Source organism: Misgurnus anguillicaudatus, chromosome 10 (genome assembly GCF_027580225.2).
Source record: "Misgurnus anguillicaudatus chromosome 10, ASM2758022v2, whole genome shotgun sequence".
Taxonomy (NCBI): domain Eukaryota; kingdom Metazoa; phylum Chordata; class Actinopteri; order Cypriniformes; family Cobitidae; genus Misgurnus; species Misgurnus anguillicaudatus.
The window spans coordinates 11,087,807-11,108,749 of NC_073346.2; the positions used below are offsets into that span (position 1 = coordinate 11,087,807).

General features: G+C 36.5%; 2 protein-coding genes and 1 long non-coding RNA gene across 3 annotated transcripts in view; 1 reads left to right on the forward strand and 2 right to left on the reverse strand.

Annotated features, from left to right (window-relative positions):
* Positions 1 to 4,010: 4,010 nt before the first annotated feature.
* LOC129447696 (tumor necrosis factor receptor superfamily member 11B) lies at positions 4,011 to 8,613 on the reverse strand. The gene is made up of 4 exons (XM_055209443.2): positions 8,455 to 8,613; positions 7,903 to 8,287; positions 7,637 to 7,819; positions 4,011 to 4,586 (listed from the first exon to the last, which is right to left on the reverse strand). Exons 1-4 carry the CDS (start codon positions 8,530 to 8,532, stop codon positions 4,276 to 4,278), a joined length of 957 nt encoding a protein of 318 aa, XP_055065418.2. The 5' UTR covers positions 8,533 to 8,613; the 3' UTR covers positions 4,011 to 4,275.
* On the forward strand, positions 8,045 to 19,177 carry LOC129447698 (uncharacterized). The gene is made up of 3 exons (XR_008645549.2): positions 8,045 to 8,183; positions 13,509 to 13,591; positions 18,868 to 19,177. It is a non-coding gene; the product is annotated as an uncharacterized lncRNA (long non-coding RNA).
* Positions 11,786 to 20,943, reverse strand: part of LOC129447693 (tumor necrosis factor receptor superfamily member 11B) — a 29,596-nt gene continuing 20,438 nt past the window's right edge. The window contains exons 4-5 of the mRNA XM_055209441.2: positions 18,818 to 19,042; positions 11,786 to 13,681 (exon numbers count right to left, since the gene is read on the reverse strand). Of these exons, the coding sequence (XP_055065416.2) occupies positions 13,290 to 13,681; positions 18,818 to 19,042 (617 nt within the window). The 3' untranslated portion in view covers positions 11,786 to 13,289. The remainder of the gene's footprint in view (positions 13,682 to 18,817; positions 19,043 to 20,943) is intronic.

A 20,943-nucleotide genomic window follows, 5' to 3' on the forward strand; every position in this document is an offset into this window, starting at 1 on the left:
AGCCCAATTATCAATACTGAACTTGCTGCCTATAAAGTTTGGCATACATTTTCAAATCTTTGAATTTATTAATAATTCTAAGGCTTTCCCAAACTATTTCCAGATTACAATTACATACTGTACATTGTAGTCTGAAATTCTGGCCTCTTAATTATTCCTATAATATTAAATTTTCCTACTTGGCCCTTAAGCTTTGGAATAAATGATCAGGATTCAGCCACACTCAATGAATTTAATTCTAAAGACTCATCTTATTAACCAAGAATTCAACCACTTAATTGTCTTAACATATTTACACCACAATAATTAGCTATACAAAAAAAAAAATGCAGTACGAAGTTGAAACAACTTGGTTTTGCAAGTCAATTCAACCTACTATTTTAAGTTTTGGCTTAAAAAAGTTAAATTCAAGTTGAAATTGTTTAACTTAATTTTTTAAACATGCATTTTAGTCTGGGACTAAGCACTGTCCGGGAAACCGGCCCTTAGTGTTATAAATGGCATTTAACACAAAATTCACAACTATCATTGAATAAACTTGATTCTCCACAAAAAGACACACAAAACTGCATTTTTATGTGCATTGTAATGTAAAGAAAAATACAATAAAATGTGCTGAACAGGGTTCATGTAAGTAAACACTAATTATAATGATGCAAATTATCATTTACAACAAAACATCAATAATATAAGAGCTTAAACCTATATGACATTTGATTAACAAATATTTAAGTCTGGACCAAGATTGTATTTGAAATGGGTAAAATCTTTGATAAAAAGTTGGTTTTGGATCCTCTGTTGTTGATCCTCGGTCTGCCGGATAAAGCTTTGACTTTATCAAATGAAAAGAGATTTTACAATCTTCTCACATTTGCAGCCAGGAAAAAACATATTATTGAGATGGATAAGTGTAGGGTCAACAAATACGACTTCCGGAAGATGCACCGAAATCCTGGACGGGATGCGTCCGGGAAGAATGGCACGTATGGTCACCCTAGATAAGTGATAAGACTCCGTCCAACTATATCTGGATGGTACAAGTTTTTAATGGAACTAATCCTATTGCATATTTAACATGTTTTATTAATGGTCAACCAGAACAGTTTATGTCTGGAAGCCTTATATCAGTAAGCTTCGGATTGATGTGTCAACTGATGAATATTTTTCATATTCATTGAGTGCATGAATTTTCGAACTTTTGTATTTTGTATATTGTATATTAACTGTGTATTTAGTGTGGTTATCCACTTAATTTTCAAGTATCTCATTTTTCCCTTTTAGCATAGCTTAGCATAATCCATTGAATCTGATTATACCATTAGCATTGCGCTAAAAATGCAAAAAAAATAAAAAAATTATATTACGCAACAGCCAAATGTTTTTTTTTTTTTTTGCTATTTAATAGTCCCCTTAGTAACTTTCAATAGCAGGGGACTATTCTCATGTGCTGCGTAATATCATTGCGCCTCCTGCAGCCATGTTACAGCAGCAAAGTCCTTGATTATTACGCCAGAATGAGATTATAGTTCCTATCTGCCTAGAAAATCACAACTTTTAATTTTCCGTCTGACTTAGTACACGATGTGACTACAGAAAAGTCAAGTTTTAAATAGGAAAAATATCAAAACTCTTTGGTTATTTTTTAGCGCAATGCTAATGGTCTAATCAGATTCAATGGATTATGCTAAGCTATGCTAAAAGTGCTAGCGCCAGACCTGGAGATCAGCTAACTGGATTCCAAAACGGTAAAAATCAAATGTTTAACTCTAGAGAAGCTGGAAAATGAGCATATTTTCAAAAAAAGTGGAGTGTCCCTTTAAAGTAAAGTAAAGACAACATCAGGGTTAAAACAATGGCACTGATATATGTTAAGATATGTCAGTACAAGCTGTTGTTAAATTAAGGCAGCTCAAACATGCATTTCAGTCTGAGACTAGGATAAGCCCTGTCCTCAAAACCACCCCTAAAAGTGTGAGCAAAAGATTAACATAAGGTTTACACCTTTAATTCTTCGCAGGTATTACAACCTAGCTTGAGATTTCTAAGAGACCACTAGAGGGCCATGTTGACTTATGAATGAAGATGAACCCACTGTAGTGCTCTTGATTATTGCAAGTAATCACTTATGTTTACTTTTTCTGCTAAAATTGTGTCTGTTGGTATATTTTAACACTGATCAGAAAACTAAAAACTGGTCTATAACTATTTTAAATATTGGTTTTGATAGAGAAATAACTGTACATGTTGGAGGGATGCAAACATAATTTGGACTTTAATGGTACGCCTGAACATCCTCCTCAGCTCTCAGGGCAGAAGACAAAAAGCTTCAGCCAAATCAAGCTGTGAGTCAAATGCAGATCTGTGCTTTCCCTACTGAAAAATCCAGCTAAGACCAGCATAAGATGGTGAACTGGTTTTAGCTGGTCTCCCAGCTTGGTTTTAGCTGGTGTAGCAGCTGGTCTAGCTGTGTTTTGGTCACTTTTTAAGCTGGACTTAGCTGGTCAGGCTCGAAGACCAGCTGACTCAACAGCTTGACCAGGCTGAGAGGACCAGCTTAAACCAGCTACTGCCACCTTAAACTAGCAAAAACCAGCTACCAGCTTATGCTGGTCTTAGCTGGATTTGTTTAGTAGGGTTAATATCACAGCATATATATTAAGTATTAAGTAAGGCATTTTAAAAGCGCTATGTAAGGCAAACGCCCCCATAGATGTTTCTAGTTGAATCACTGTTAAATGTCACTAAAATATCTATCTGCAGTCAAGCCTGATGCACACTTTCCTGCAATGTTAACAAAAAGCTTTGTTCCTCTTAAGGCTTTAGTCATTTTTGTTATAGCACGTGCTTGCCAATAATAATGCTGCAGACACAAATGTATGATAATTTGGCACTCAGAATTGTTTTTCACAAGTGTAGTTATGTAAGTTTGTTGCAGACAACTAGTGGAAACATGTCATCCTTAAAACCTATAAACAGGTCTCTTGTTGCAACATGCAACCCAAGAAATTCTTTTTTTAGCCCAGGAATAATTAAGCACATTGTCTAAAATCAGATTTCAAAGGCGTTTTGGATCAAAACTGCAGATTTGAGTTGAAAGTCTGAGTGTCAACATGACTACCCCTGAATGAACCTCAGCCAAAGGCTGGTCCACGTCAAACTGAGGTCTGTTTCCAGGGGAAAGTCCTGCTGTGAAAATATGACTTGAACTTCTTCCTCAAGTTTTTAATTTTAGTACAGACCTCAGGCCAAAAACGGCAGACAATAAATGCACAGTGAAAACGCAACACGGAGTTCCCCTGGTGGTTTCAGAAGAGCTGAATTATACTGGAAAGGGAGACGTAAACCGAGAGCGGACAACACACAAAACAAGGAAGACATACACAAAATAAGGAAGAGGAACAGGTTGTGTTACTGCAAAGAGCACATTTTAATAACTTTACCATCAAGCTCTCATAATTCCTACCAGTCATCCCTGTGACCTTCTTTTAAAATACTCAGAAACAGCCTTGCCTTTATTTGTGGTGAACTAGCCGCTTGAACTCCCTCTAATGGTTTCTTCGCTTGTTTAGCATGGCGAAAGATGAATGAAATGTGGTACCCTGAGCCACTAGAAAATAATTGGCTCTGTAAGCCAGACATTGACAGAACTTTGAGAATGAACCGTACTATTTATATTGACTGTTTTGCTCTGTCACATCTGCTGCAGAACATGTTTATGATGAGACGGAGTCTTGCGGCCTGTGTTAGATAAACTTTACTTTTGCATTTCAAACTACTCTACCCACTTGCTGCTTTTAAGCCATACTAAACACACAGATGCCAGGCTAGTTCAATCAGCGCAGTATCTTTCTAGTTGCTAGTGCAGGTTTGCGATAGCAGCATTTTTCTGGGAAGTATTGTAACCCCAAGGCGTTAGGTGTATTGAAAAGATTATTTTTGGTTTTCAAAAAATGTGTAGGGGGAACACTTTTTGTTTCAGTCAGTAAAAATAACAGCTTTAAACAAGTCGAAACAGTTCCACAGACAGATGCTTTAATGTTATGCCAAAAATGAAAGCACATGGCATTTAAAATGCATGGAAATCCTCAACAAAGAAGATATTTTCTCCCTCATTCTGTCAAGAGTAGCAAAATAAAATAAAATAAAATAAAGATTGAGCATGTCACACAATATGTACATTTATAAACATATAACAAACAACAGTAACATAGTTTAATGCATTACGTGAGAGGTTTACTGGCCTAAAGTACAAAATCCTAAAAAAATCTAATAACTTCAATAATACTGTGAACTATTTATATCACACTTTGAGATATCTAACTTTTTAAAAATTTTGAAGAGTTTTTCTGCTACATGGTGCATGCCCTTTGACTTAAGTAACTTGGGCAATTCCTTCAGCTGGTCTATACTGGCATCATTAATACATTCTGAAATGAAACTAAGTAAAAGGGTTTTCTTTGAAGAATGAATGCTGTGCCTTTCCCGTCTCGGGCACAGATATCTCACAATCATCTTCAGTTTGGAGAGCCGCATTTTCTGATGAGCAAAGAAGCGCGGCAGGAAATCCTTCAGTATGCTAAGACCACCTATAGGAAAAACAAATACAAAATCTTTAAAAAGGTGATTTGCAGTTTCTGTCTATTTTCTAGCAAGAACACACTGTTGAAAAATACAGTAAAATGTAAAAATAGTGTGTGCAATTTAGAAAATCCTGGTGTGAAAATACAGTATTTATTGAAAAATTATATTGCATATTTTAAACTTAAAGGATGGGGTGGTCTAAAGCAATTTCATGCATTCTGACTTATCACTTTTAGGGTGCATGCACACCAAAGCTTTTACGTCCAGTACATGTTTTTAATTGGAAGCGCGTCGTTTTTCAAAAAATCCAGCAGCTAGCATTGTTTTTCTGCGCTGAAAGTCGGCGCTCAGTGTTTTTTTTTTCGCGCCGAGAGTTGAAAAATATTTAACTTTGAGTAAAAAGCTCAGCTCGTCAATGTCTGTTCTCACATGGCCGTCCAATCACAGTGGAGTATGGGCGGGACATTACCACAGCAACCAACCGGCTGACAGCTGAAGTATTACAGCTAGCAAAGCGCTCGGCTGAAGAAAGCTGGCACTCAGCTAATAAACAGCTGGCATTCGCCATCCTCCAGGTGTTTTCAGACACGTTTAAAAGTTTTGGTTTGCACAACTACTAACTTTGAGTAAAAATCTCAGCTCGTCAACGTCAGTTCTCACATGGCCATCCAATCACAGTGGAGGAGGGGCGCACAACAACCAACCGGCGCATCGTACAATGACTGATAAACAAAGCAGAAGTATCACATCAATCAAAGCGCCCAGCTGAAGAAACCTGGCAGTCAGCTGAAAAAAGCTGGCAGTCGGCGTCCGCGTGGCGTTTCAGCACGTTTAAACGTGTTGGTGTGCACACCCCCTTAAAGAGTTGGAAACCAATTACCTAATGCTAAACATAGGCAAAGTGTCAAAAAAGCTGTTGGACGTTTGACAGAGTATGCTGAATGCACTTTGCCAGGTTTTGAAATGTTTTTTTAATCCTGAATGACTCATAAGTAACAATCTTGCTTTATTTCTTTTATAGGACATTTTAGTGCAGGAAGTACAGTGGATGTCCTTATATGGGTATTTCACCTAGAATAGCGCACGTACACACCAACCAAGAGCTGACACGAAATCAACGTCACCACAAAAGAGTATAAGCTTGTTCAGCTTCCCAATGAACCCAGGATTATAGAAACAATGGATATAGTTTGTTTATCCGAGGTAGCAACGGAGTTGTGCGTCGTGTAAAGTCTCTTTAGGATATATGCAGGATGTACTCTATATGTACTCAAGATTAACATGAGATAAGCAGAAACAGCATGTGTTATGTAAGCTTAAATGAAAGAGTTTAAAGTAGGGAGGTTCTTCCTCATGGAGAAATACGGTTACATACTTTGGTATTAATATAGTAAAAACAATAGTTAACGGTGTGTAATTTTAGCGGCATCTACTGGTGAGGTTGCAGACTGCAACCAACAAATCAGTTCAAAGCTTATCCCTCGCTCTTGAAATACATAGAGAAGCTACGGTAGCTGCCACAGGACAAGCATGTCATCATTGGAGACCATAGATATGTACACTGGATGTCGCCTTGGCTACGGCAGTTCATTGGAACGAATGCGTCAAATAGAGCTGCCATTTTGAAACAGGGGAGCCCTGCATCAGCGTCAAATGGTGTAACGGAAATAAAATCACCATAAATCGTCATGAATGCGATTTTCTAGGTTTTGTTTTGGTTCGTTCCAACAGTCAGACATGTATTTAGCACTGAGTCCAGAAAAAAATAAAAGTTTTGATATTATGAAAATCTACTTTTTCTAACTATAATGCATAGTGCTAGTAGGCCTAACATCCATACGCAGCACAAAAGTCCGGCATCGTCCATGAATTCGAAGTACAGGCGGAGATAGCAGCGTTACCTACCTACTTCCTATGACAAGACCCCTGTTCCAAGATGGCGGCGGTTTTGACGCATGCTTAGAACCTAACTGTGCTTTCACACCGCCACCGGCGAGGGTGTCAATAAAAGCTCTGGCTGCCCTACTAACGATGCTATAGAAAAGGTGTAGTGGACGCTCTGATGCTCGAATGCATTCTCTGGAATCCTCTCAAGTGGATGTTTTCGCCTTACGATTGGTTGCCGCCGAACGTTTCCACATGACGTGCCGCTGCCCGACAAGGCTCGCCGCTGGCTCTCATTGAAAATGAATGACTTCCGGCCACTTTGACGCTCTCGCCGGTGGCGGTATGACGGTACATTTACACTGGGCGTAAGTGTTAACGCTTAACGGAAGGCTTGTCTGAAGCGTGGCCAACAGCCAATCACAGTGGCCGGTACTTATGCTCCAGTCTTCCATAAACGTAATTGCCTGGCTCTGCCTAGGTTATTTGCATAAGGCGATCTGATTGGCTGACGCACGCATTGCCACTTGAAAAGTTAAGAAATGTTCAACTTCTGCCGCGAGCAACGGCATTGACGCGGCGCCAACGGATCCACAATTCTGTTCGGCAATGCATGACGTCACCCATTAAAAGTGAATGGGCGTCAACGCCTACGCCCCGTGTGAATGCACCGTGAAAGTACAGTAAGTAGACATCTAGTGTACATATCTATGATTGGAGACAACTTAGTAAAAAAGTTTGTCCATTAAATGTCGACTTCCATGTAAGTGTTTGTAGATAAAAACATCTCATTCTAAGGTAATAAAACATAACGGTTCATTATAAAAGGTCGTTATACACCCCTAATATTAGTATAGTTCTGTATATTATTTTGCATTTCTCTCAAGAGATCCTTTTAAAATTACGCACCTTTAAATTCTTAAATAGTGTAGACATGAGACGTCGAGCGATCACTATGAACGTGCTAATTTTCAAATACGTTTTACTAAAATGTTTGAAAAGATTTTTTCATGTGTATCATCATGAACTGACTGCGAACGCCGCCTCTGCCCTACTGTATGTTACCAATTAAACCCCTCTCAGCTAAAACTTGCGTATACTGTATTACGAAAAGTTAAAACAAAACACAAGAGTTAAACCAAATGAAACAAAGAAAGCTAAATAAATTTACCGTCATTGTTTAGCTCCTGGCACGTGGAGCATACGTTGTCATGCCACCTGGTTCCATTCAGCACCACAACACGACCCGCTGACGCACAATCAGTGTGATTAATGCAAGGCTCACTGGAGGACGTCACTCCTGAAAACGTGCCTCGCGGACACTTCGCGCATTTCGTATCGCATTGAACGGTACCTGCGGACACAAAACGTTTAACAAACTTCAGTCGTGAACAAAAAACATTTGAAACGAAAGCATGTATCAAACGTAAGAAATACCTTTCTTCTGAACGCCGTGTCCAGACGGACACTCGGAGTGCTGGATGCAGAAGTCAGCGTGCCAAAAGTAGCCATCGTTACATTCACAGACCCTGTTGTTTTTTGGCGTGCATTCTTCTTTCACGTGCTGGTTTTCCACACAGAAAACGCTGCAGTACAGACATTTCGGTATAAAGTTCCAGTACTGCGTAAAGTGCTCCTCTGGACACGGCGTGCACACGGTGTCTCGAGTTGGTGTGCAGTGCGCGCTCATGTGCGTCCCAGGTGGACAGCGAGGGCACGTGAGTAACTGTCCAGTGTGTGGGTCTTTGTGTTGGTAAGTGGGGACTTCTACTGTTGTTGCGTTAACGCCTGATACAAGCAGCATCATCACTAGAGCAGCCAACTGAGATTTTTGAGATCATAATGTCAGATTATAAATGTGTATTACATACATGCAATTTAGCGTCAATCTACATGTTGATGTAATGAATTAGACTAGTAACCACAAACAATTACAAGCATTGCCACAATAATCACACATTTCTTTAGTAGCATACAGTATTTGCTTACCATTTTGCTGGCTCGTCGTAAAAAGTTAGGAAACTCGAATTCCATTTCCCGCAATTGAATTGCAATAGAGTCCTGCATCTGTGTGTGGATGGATGAACAAGGTGATACTGTAGCTTTTATCCCTAGCCTAAATGTCACCTTGCTCCTCCACCCACACAGAGAGGCAGGACTGGTGATGCAGGTCTAGACATGATGATGCACTTTATTTACTATAAATCATGTGCTTGGTTCACTAAACTCATTCAAAAGCTTTTATCTTCCGTAAAATAAAACCTTGTTTGTCGTTTTACCTGTTATAAAAGTTGCATTATGTGTGTCGTCCCCCCGTGTGGGTGCATTTAAGGCATCAGTGATGTTGCCATTTCATTGCACATTATGTGGGCTTTAAATACAGATTTAAGATACAGTATCATTACGGGTTTTTTAACGGTCTGTGGTTTTCTTATCAGTTTGTGCTTCACTGTTAAAGAAAAAAAAAACTTGGATAATATACCAATACTATAATACTTGGATTTGGAAGTCATTTCAACTTTTATTTTTTATCTTGACTATGCTGATTAAAGTTGATTATACTTAAAAAATTAAGTGAACATTTTTTTTACACTGTTGTTGTAAATTATGAGCAGAAATTATAAGCAAAGTTGAAATGCATAATATTGGAATAATGACGTCTTAATTATTGCATATAACGTCCTGTGTACAAAATCCAGAGACAGACACTACTTAAGTATTTTTATTTTCTATATAAAAGTAAATTTTCAAATATTCGTATTTTATCAGTGTTTTTCTTTGGAAAACATGCATTCCAAAGCATATTATCATAATTTTTACTCTACTACATGAAATAATTTTAAGTTTTTGGTTTATTTTTAATATTTAAGTACATTTAAACATCTAGTCATTTTTTTTACTTTTTCTTAAGAAAAGTAAAAGTACACAATTTTATGTATTAAATAAATTTTAATATGCAATATAAAAGGAATACACAGTATGATTCTATGCTTTAGAATGTAGTGAACAGTTTTACATTTTTTCCCAAGACAATCTGATAAAGCACTGATGCTTGGAAAATGTAACTAAAATATTCAAGTAGTGTCCGCCTCTGACAAAATCATAAAAAATAAACTTCTGAATTAAAAAAAACTTGCTTTTCAAACTGAGATATGGGGACCCCAAAAAGATTCGTAATGGCCCCCAGAAAATGTGAGAAATCAGAACAAAAAATGGTAAAAGTCCACCAAACATTCGTTTATGTCCAACTGTTCATAAGTGTTTATCTCTTTTTCTACATTCTTTCTAGAACTGTTTATATTTGTTTTGTATTTTCTAGTGTGTTTTTATTAATACAGTGGCCTTGTGTAAGAGTATTCTTTGTAAAATCTGATATCAAATAGTCTTGCAAATACATGTAACCTTTTCAAGTTCACACATTCATCATTACTTTTAGGTATACCCAGTTATTTAAGATTGGAAACAATGTTTCTTTACAGCATCACATCTACTATTTATCTTTATACATAAACATAAATTGGTAACACTTTACAATAAGGTTCATTAGTTAACATTAGTTAAACAAACCATGAGCAATGTTAGATTATAGAAATAAAGCTTTTAATTGTTTGTTCATGTTAGTTCACACTGCATTACTAACGTTAACAAGATTTGAATAAAGTATTAGTAATTGTTGAAATTAACATTAACAAAGATATGCTGTATAAGTGCAGTTCATTATTAGTTCATGTAAACTAATGTAGTTAACTAATGAACCTTATTGTAAAGTGTTACCCATAAATTGATATATTCTACGTAAGGGAAATGGTCTAACACATAATCTAAAATAGACAGAAACGCACACACACAGTTTGATAAACTAAAGGTCATTTAACTTCCACTCTCGAATGTTGGCGCCTATTTAAATGTTAGTGAAACTGGAAGTAATGACAGTCGTGACATGTAAGCAACAGGTGTCTGAAGTCTCCATCGTTTCCAAATACATACAGTAATTGGAGTCCAATAAAATGTACCATTACACACTACCAACTAATGTTATAATCATTGCATCATGTATAAAAAAATAGAAGGAAGAAGCCTCTGACTACTTTGGAAGTGCCAACAGGCAGTGATTTATTATTAGGATGCGTGTTTTACATAGATACACTGATGCCCTTGCAGATGTTTCAGTTTTCCACAGAATACATTGGAACAGACTGTTACGTAATGTACTACATGTGCTAAAGATTAACTCAGTTCACAAATATTTTATTATGCTTAATGTTAACTTGGCAGTCATAACAAATCTGGAAATATATATATATATATATATATATATATATGTATATATGTATATATATATTTATATATATATGTATGTATATATATGTATATGTATATATATATATATATGTATATATATATATGTATATATATATATATATATATATATATATATATATATATATATATATGTATGTATATATATGTGTATATATATATATATATATATATATATATATATATATATATATATATATATGTATATATATATATATATATGTATATATATATATATATATATATATATATATATATATATATATATATATATATGTATATATATATATATATGTATATATATATATATATGTATATATATATATATATGTATATATATATATATATATATGTATATATATATATATATATATGTATATATATATATATATATATATATGTATATATATATATATATATATATATGTATATATGTATGTATATACGTGTATGTGTGTGCGTAATTGTGTATATATGTATGTATATATGTGACATTAGAAAACCATTAAGGCAGAATAAGGAAAGTATTTATATCTCTTGTGTGCCATCTTAATTACAACAAACGTGCGCTCGCATGATGCGTTGTAAATATTTGCGGTACATTCTTCCTTCACAAATCACAACTTATCAATCAAACAAGAAAATCTGGGGTATATCCCGCCTCCACATTTCCATGACCTTATGCTTTACAAAGACTTTGTAAAGTAACAGATGACATAATCATAAACAAAACCTGTCAGACAGAAAGGAGACGTTTGTCTACTCACGCTCCTTCTCTCCTCGTCATAGCGCTCTTAACCTACTAAAGAAATTCCTCCAGTAATGCATTGGTTGTTTATACTAAGATGGTAGATAAACTCGCATCAATCTTCAGTCATCACCGCTAATGTCCCGCCCCATATTTGGAGATTCTGTCACGCTCCCACACTTAAAATATGATGCCTGCTCTTTCTGCATGAACGTTATGTTATCAGAAATAATTACTCAGAACACATACCAATGGGGTTAGAGCGAATAATACAAAAACTTCATTTTAAAACGTTAGCAAGTTTACACTGGCAGTACAAAGATGTATTATACATGGGCAGGAAATGATACGTTTGAATTATAAAGAAAGAGGACAAATATAGTTTGCTTTACAACAGGATTCAGCACAAATTTACCAGTTAACAAGCCCGTTAGTTCTCAGAGAGCCACAAAACAGACTCGCTGTCGGTCCCGATGGCCTTTATCATACTGTACAGTTTTATCACTTTAATAAACTTGATGACTAAAAGCAGTAAACGTTGTCTAAACACAACAGTCTTTGCAATGCATCAAAACTCAGACAAGTGACATGTTTCATTACATGATGCTTCAGTTAAGATACACTCTTAAAAATAAAGGTGCCTAAAAGGTTTTTCACAGCGACCAAAAACAGAAAGGTTCTGGAGATTTTAAACCTTCTTTGTGGAACCATTTAGACAAAAATGGTTCTTCTTGTAGCACACTGTAAAAAAGCAGCGTTTTTGTCAAATCAACATATATTTTTATATTACTTTAACTTAAAGGTGGTGTGTGTACATTTAAGCGACATCTGGTGATGAGATTACAAATTGCAACCAACAGCTCACCCCTCAATTTTAAAACGCATATGGTAGCCGCCACATGACAAACTTGTCGTCGTCTGAGACAACGTAGGGATGAAACGTGCTCTGTAGAGCAATTTTGTCAGTTTAGGGCTACTGTAGAAACATGACAGCGACTTCCATGTAAGTGGACCCGCTGTGTATGGAGATAAAAACGACTCATTCTGAGGTAATAAAAACAATACAGTTCATTATGTAAGGTCTTTATACACCACTGATAATATAGTTATGAATATTATATTGCATTTCTGTCAAGAGATCCCTCTAAACGTTACATGATGCACCTTTAACAAATTAAGTTAAACAATTTCAACTTGTTTTTATGAGTTATGTCAACTTAAAACAGTACATTGAATTGACTTGCAAAACCAAGTTGTTTTAACTTAATCCTAGATCTTTTTTTACAGTGCACCTTTATTTTTAAGAGCATAGCACATAGTATTTGTGAAAGATGTCTTAAAGATAAAATAAAGATGTGAATGTGTTACCGTAAACATCAATATAGATTTGAAACAGCCACAAATATATTTAAATAAAAGAGAAATGATTTACTGCAGTTCTAGAGTCCAGTTTCTTGACAAATTGATAAATAATATTTTTTCTTTTTCAAATTTTGATAAAAAAACAACCCTGACAACATTATAATTACAGTTAAATAAAACATAACTGCTCTTCATTGTAATATACATTCATAACCAACATCCTTTATTTACAGCTTCAATAGATTCAGCCTTTTATAGTGTTTCAGTCCAATATAAAAACGAAATCATCTTTACAACAAATCAGTAACCCCAACTCTCCACTTTTAGCGAAAATATGTACAACTTCTTTCTATTTAAATAACCCTTCGTTCAGTCGTCTTTTGATATGGCATCATCAGTCATTCAAGGGTTTGGTTTTGAAGCACGTGCTGTCCTGGATCATGTTGACGATCATCTTTTCGTACATGCGGTGTAAGGACGACGCGCTGATGATGCGACTCATCCTCTTCAGAGTTTTCATGAGGGGTCGACGGGCGCCTTTCGAGCGGAGTTTGCGGAGGCTGATGTTTAAAGCCTTGGCCAGGTCCTGACCTCTGTTGTTCATCTTCCACAGGTGGAGAAGCTGCAGGATGTAGCTTTGTGAAGGACAGGAGCGGACCACAGTTCGAACGTCCTCCTCGCTCACTTTTTCTCCAGGTAAACTATCCATCAGCATCAACAGGTCTTCCAGAGTGAGGTTTTTAACACTGGCACAGCGGGATACTTTCCTCTCGCAGTGGTTCACACCTGAGAAGAAATGACGAGCTCGTCAGTCCTACATTATATAATAAACCCAATTCACACACAGCACTTTGGTCCCAGAAAATGTCTGTAAAATTGGTTTCTGTGTGAACACAAACACGTCTCGTAAGTCTTCGGGGAACTCCCCCGTGAAGGGGACATAGTATCATTCAGGAAAGCCTTCCGTGTGAACAAGATGCAGAAAAATGCCGTAATTGCTCTATTCACCAAGTGAATTTTAGTCAGCCACGCTATGAGACACAAAAACCGCAACTTCCTTAATAGTTTACACATCAAGACCTCTAATCTTTCAAGGGAATCGGGCTGATTACGTCACCCGATTCACAAACTACGGAGCTGGGAATCTGATTGAGACCAAAAACAGCGTTTGTGCAGCTTAATGTGTGAGCGTTTGATGCTTTTGGCAGCTTTTTCCAATTACAGATAGAGCGAACGTACAGCTCAAGTGCTTCATGCCTTCCTCACTCATTCATGATCAGTGGCGGCATGATATGTAAGCAACAAAAAATGGTAAAGCGGTTACTGTTATGATACTAGTAGAATATATCAGGGCTACCAGCCACTCAGATTCGATAACCAGAAAAAACTGTTATGTAATTTTAATTATACAACAGTTCTTTCTGGTTCTCGAATCTGATTGGCTAAGAGCTATACGATATTGTACTGATAACAGCACAGTAACCGCTTCACCTTTCGTATCATTCCACCACCTAGTGAATGGAGGTCCTAAACAGGCTCATCTCTGAATGGACAAACACAGACGCCCTGTTTTTAAACACTCTCCGTGTGTCTCATTAGTTCACTAGCTCATAAATCAGTCTGTGAATCCCCAATCGGAAGTTATTATTCCGTCAAAGATCAGCGCTCTTGGATGTTACGTTAAACTTAATGGGATTAATGTCTTGTCACATCGTGTGGACGATTAACACTTGGAAAGAGGAATGTAACTTAAACACTCATTTTTTTCTGGAGCTATATCTCTTATCAGAATGCGAAAACCCCGTGGAACTGCAGGTAAGCACCGCAGCTTTTAAATGTGGACATTGATCATTTATTTAATCGCGACGTGACTATTAAAACATGTTATGAGATATCGCCACTGGTATATTTATAAGCAGCATGCAAAAACATCTCTCTGACACTTATAAAAAACTGTTTTATATAGTACTGACAAGAACGAAGTCTAATAATAACCGAGTGCTCGTATCGCGTTAAGATTAAATGGTAAACCAACAGTAACATTATAGAAGTATAGTTTTATTAACTTTTACCTCGCGCCAAAACAATAACAACACAAAAGACACTAAATATGAATAAGAAAACATGATTTTCATCATGACACCAAATACTGCTGATTTGATCTAATTTTTGATCATCAGGCCAACATGAGAGCCAGGGAATCCCTGTCAAAGATGCAGCCCAGAGTGGGCGGCGGCCAGCGGGGCGAGCGAACACTGACGTCCGCTCATGCTTTGGTTCTCATACATACCGAATCTCACTAAGCAAACGTTCAAACAGGCGCTATCTTTACTAATCGACTGTAGATTTAAATATAATACATATATATTCTCGACTGAACTAATCTTAAAACTACACTTTGTGACCAAGAAATTGTAATATTTAAAAACGGCGAATCCGTCCATTGAGTTGTTATGAGCTTCAAAGCAGCCGAGGCCTACGGCCTCGTGCCTCTGGCCTAATCACAGCCGTGATGATATAGAGCTATATCACACTCCTACTCGAGCGATATTGCTTAAATACGTCACATGTCTTTACGGGATCTCGTGAATGCACGCACAGATTCTGGAAAATCATTGGCAGTGTGAATGAACCAAAAATCAAACGATCTTGGACAAATCCCGGACGCATTTTCGGTGATCTCTGTAATAAAGTCATCATGTCTCTTAAAAAGGAAAACAAATACTGAATGCAACAAAATGACTAGAGATGCTTCGATCAATCGGCCGCAGATTGGGGAAATGAAAGTTTAAACTATCAAAACCTGAAAACACATGCATTAAATGACTCGATCGGTACTCACTAAATTTGCCAATCTCATTGCGGACAATTGCATTCTCATCATACTGAGAGTTTATTATTTGCATGTGTTTTCAGGTTTTGACAGTTGAAACTTAAATTTTCCTCACAGCTTGTCTTGTCAGCATACACTGGACGTGCGCGAACACATGCAGCCTGTCATCAGTACACGTATACAGAGTGATCTTTCTCAAGTCTTAAAGCTACAGTAACCTAATTAATCTCTCAATAAAATCACTCTCTGCTCTTCACTGAACAACTGTTGTACTTCATATGAATGCGTGTTTATTTAATTCATACAGTAAAGACTGTGCAGTGTTTTATTTTCATTACTTTTAACAGACATAAACCTTAAGCCATATTAAATATTATTATTATTATTCCTGTATTTAACCAGGAGAAATCATATTGAGACTATAGTCTTTTTTTCATATCTCTTTGCAGAATATTTATTTGATTCTTTATTAAAACAATAATATACCTAATTACTGCAAATAATATAACAAAGTCAACATCTGTGGTATTACTTTATCTAGAAAAATGTTAACAGTTACAGTCATCAGAGAGCTTGCATATCAGCTTGAAGAATCGTTATTGGCTGATCACAAAGGCAACAAATCGATATCGGCTTCAAAAATCCTGATCGGAGCATCCCTAAAAATGACAAAAGTGTTTTGTTTTCTTTACTAGAATTTTGACAATTTTAACTATTTAGAAAACGACTATTTAACTATAGAGTGCTGCAACAAAGCTTATATTTATTAACGTTAGCTTGACATACAATTTGAATTAAAAAATACTGTAGAGTAATTGGTTTTGAAGGTTTGAAAGATAAGTGGATATTTCATTATTATTGTGGATAGTATCTTTTTAAAATAAGTAAATTAGTAATAATTTGAGTCTTTTACACAATAACAAAATAATTAGATATGCACAATATTAAATTTGTGTACCGATAGCCGATTATTCAGACTGATGTCTGCCGATACACTGTAAAGAAATCCTGGTCGCGCGTAAATGTTTAAGAACTTGAATTAAATAGGTCGTTTTTAATTTCTTAACTAGTGAGGAGTTGTCTGTATAAATAAAAAAATAAAGTTAAATGAGCTTAAGTTATTACAAATTTATTTTTTATAATTTACAGCAACTTCTAACTAGTCAAAAAAGGTTGAAATTACTTATTAAAGAGGGGTCGCACACCGGCCGCGCAGCTTACCGCCATTCTTAAAAAAATCAAACAAATTGTTTTCTATGAGTATACGCACTGTCCGCGCCGGCCAGCTTTGACTCAGAAAGTTGCTCAAATCCCTGTCGCACCACACAGCGCCACTCACATAGTTTAACATTTAAATAACATCATATTTGTCCCAAATCATTAAGGATTAACATGGGCTGCTAACATATATTTAGCATTTTGAAGTAGACGCTATCTGACAAAGCTTGCGCTATTTAACGTGCACTTCCGGTTTACGATACCTCCGAGTTGTTCTAGACGCGACACTGAGCTGCGCGGCTGGTGTGCGATCCCCTTAAACTCAAATATTTAATTCTGAAGATAACATTTTTTGAATGTTCAAAATGTATAATATGACCATGAATATTAAACATTCGGCTCGTCATTTCAAAATGTGTGTTCGGCGTCTCATGTAAACTTATGTGCATCACATGTCATTTCAAAATAGTTGCAGGAGCTCCGAAGGGGTTTACGATAAAAGAGACGCTAACGTTTCATGTGTAATCAGAGTTTAGTGTTAAAGGTGCTCTAAACATTTTTTGTTTCATATAGTAAACATCTCCTCACTATCTGCTAGCTGCCTGTCCCCTGAACACACTGTAAAAAAAGCGGTCTCCACAAACTGCAACAAAAACAAAGTGGTTAAACCTACCACCACGAAACATAACAAAGTGTTCCAGCCAATAAACGACAAGAAGGTTTTGGGAGTGGGGGTTGGGTGCATTCATGACTCGTTCAGAAAGCACAGAAGGGAGGGGGAGGGGAGGAGTTAGCTACGCTCCGTTTTGAATGTCAACAAAAAGTGACGTTACACACCTTTAAGTGTCTTGCGAGTTCTGTTAATGTGAGCATCTCTTTTATCATAAACTATTTTAAAGCGTGTGCGGCAGGCACATGATGCACTGAACACATATTTTGACATGACTCATGATGCACATCGTGTCATTATCTGGTCCATCCTGTATGTAGTTTCCCTTGTTTCATGTGACAGGATCAGGGTAGCCCTTATTATTGTTCTCTTGTTTTGTGTGGAGAGTCACGTGGCCTGTGTTTTGTGTACCTCGTGCTCTCCTGTCTTAAGTCTTGACCCCGCCCCATTGTTTTCTTGTTAATTATTCATTGTTAGTTAAAAGCCCTTCATCTGTGTGTCCTCGTTCCCTAGTTTAGTTCTCCCAATTTAATGCCCTTGTGACTACTGTCTTGTGCTGGATCATTGTTCATTTTATGATGAAGTTGTGTCACAATGCTTACATGTAGTGTCACGTTATTTTATTTATTTGGACCTTCTAGGGTGTTTTTGTTGTTATATAATAAAAATCTTTTGGTTGAGAGCTGTCTGCACTTGGGTTCTGTGTTCCCGACACATAGGTTGACATGACGCACTGAACACATTTTGAATTCGTGCCCATCGGAAGAGCAGTTATTGGCCACCATTGCACACAGCTCAAATTCATTGCATTTTTTCCTGTTCTCTTTTGATTGACAGGATATATCAGCCATTACTATCGGCTGTTCTTAAATTGCTTTCATCTTCCGATTCTGATTATTGTCCAGTATATAGGTGCATCTCTAAAAATTACATGTAGGGTCCAAACCCCCAACATATGACCAAAATATCTTCTATGACCACTAATGGTTTCACTTCCTTGCTCGTACTCATGACAACCTTCCTGATACTTATGATATTTAGGACTGTTTAAAAAAAAATAATCCCCTTAAAATGACCTCGCCTGTCTATTCAGTTCAGTTTGAAACTGAAAATGACTAATCAGATTGAAACTGACTTTTGTATAGCTGGATTAAGCTCTGTCGTCTTATTCCAGGAATATTGGCCAAAGTGATTTGCTGACCTTGAATGATACTGAAGAGCTTGTCTTGGTCTTTATTTTGTTCTCTCCAGAGACGGAGCAGGTGCAGTGTCTGATGATGAGGACTGCAGCTTTTCTTCAGCCTCTCAACGTTCTTCCAGTCCACCTTGCGTCCTGGAAGACTCTCAGAAAGACGTTCCACGGAGATGGAGGCCAGCGGAGGAGACGCCACAAACTGAAATATTGCTTCCTCGCATAACGTAATGTCTGGAAAAAGATGCAAGAGAGGTGCACTTACGCAAATGGTAGCAAAATAAACACATTCCAAACAAATCACATGGTTTAGCAAAGGCCAAACTCAAAATAAAACATGCAGTATTTGGCAGCTGCATTAAGCCCTTATGTTGTCACTTTCAATTCGTGTTTTTACATGTACGTTTAAAGCATTTTTGCCCTTGCATATCTTAAAAAAATTCACTCCACCCTAAATGTAGACATTCAGGATTAAAGAACTTGTCACGTATCTGGTTTTTAAATGTAGGGTAAAATGTATAAGGTTATTAGATTAAAGGGCATGTAATGTAACCTAATGCAATTTATTACATTTTTTTTCTTTGATTATCCACATTTACACCTACAGACTCAACACTTGTTGACAGCAATTCACACTGTAAAACTGTCATTAATTCCTTTGACATGATTTAATCTAAGGAAACAGGAAATACAAGAAACGTTATTCTTGTGAGTCAATGAACAGAGATTCGGCAGAGTGCCTCCAAGCATTTCCTGGAAGTCTGAACGTAAGACTCACGTATCGTATTTTGTACTTCATTTCCTTTTCTATCAATAGAAGCTGTTAAAAAAAAAGAAAAAAGAAAACTTTTTTCTGAATAATAGCCAAAAGAATTTCAGAATCATTTTGACTCAGCTTCTCCAAAGAAACTTTGTGAGTCACATAAAATAAACTCTGGTTACAAATTGCACATGGAGTCACAAGAATAAAATGTTTTGAATAAACACATTTTTGTCACATCATATGATGATGATCTGATGATACCACTGTCAAATTCTTTTGATATGACTCTTCTAAACAGTCACATGTTGTCAAAGAATGAATCTGTTATGCTGACATTAATTCTTTATCATTTTCTGATGATACCCACTGACCCCCCGACACACACACACATAACCAACAGCACCCCACCCGAACTCTCAGACTTTCGTACCCAAATGTTAACGGTATGCTGATAGTACTATATAATGTTCGTTCAAATGGTAACACATATTTTTAGTTTTATAACTAATGTAAAAACTAATGTTAATATCTTTTCCCCAGAATTACCTCTGTAACTTTATTGACACGCCTTGTCTTTTGAATTTCGAGTACATTTTAATCCCCGTAGGCATATTTCCTATGATTTATGTTAACCAATTATGGATTCAAGGTTAACAAATGAAGCCGAAATATATTATCATGAATTACAAGAGAAACGTTAAAATATCACATGCATTGCATTGTGAGTAAGGCTGCAACTAATGAATATAATTTTAAACAGTTATCCATCTGATTTCCTGCTAAATCGATTCATTGTTTGGTTAAGTTCTAAATAAAGAATTTTTTTATTTATTCAAACTTAATAAATAAGCGTATTCCATAGGAGTTGTTCATTGAGTTTTAACTCTTTCGCCGCCAGCGTTTTAAAAAAAAGGAGGAGACAATAGCTGGTTTTCTATCGAAACGTGTAATGCAAATTAGGTGGGTTTCGATTTAGTTACGATTGTGCAAGTTATAAATAAGCTAGCAGTCCACCTTGTAATTGCCAAACTTAATGCTGTGCACAGAAGAAGAAATGCTGCATTTTTGATGCAAGGGCATTGCGACGACGTTGAGCCCCTTATATGAGAAAAACAACGTATGCAGAAACAGCTAAAGGATCAGTCACGTGGGTTTAATGTTGCTTACGTCAGAATTAATTCGGCAAATGCGTTTCCATCTTCCATTATTTGCATTTACTTTTTTTGCATTAGTCAAAATCCACCTCAGGCGAGCGTAAAAACATTTTTGCGAATTAAGGGATTTTTAATTTGAAATGAGCTGTTTCCATTACCCGTTTCTTATGCGATACTTCAAAATGTACATATATCAGCTACTAGCTGTGTTTCCATCC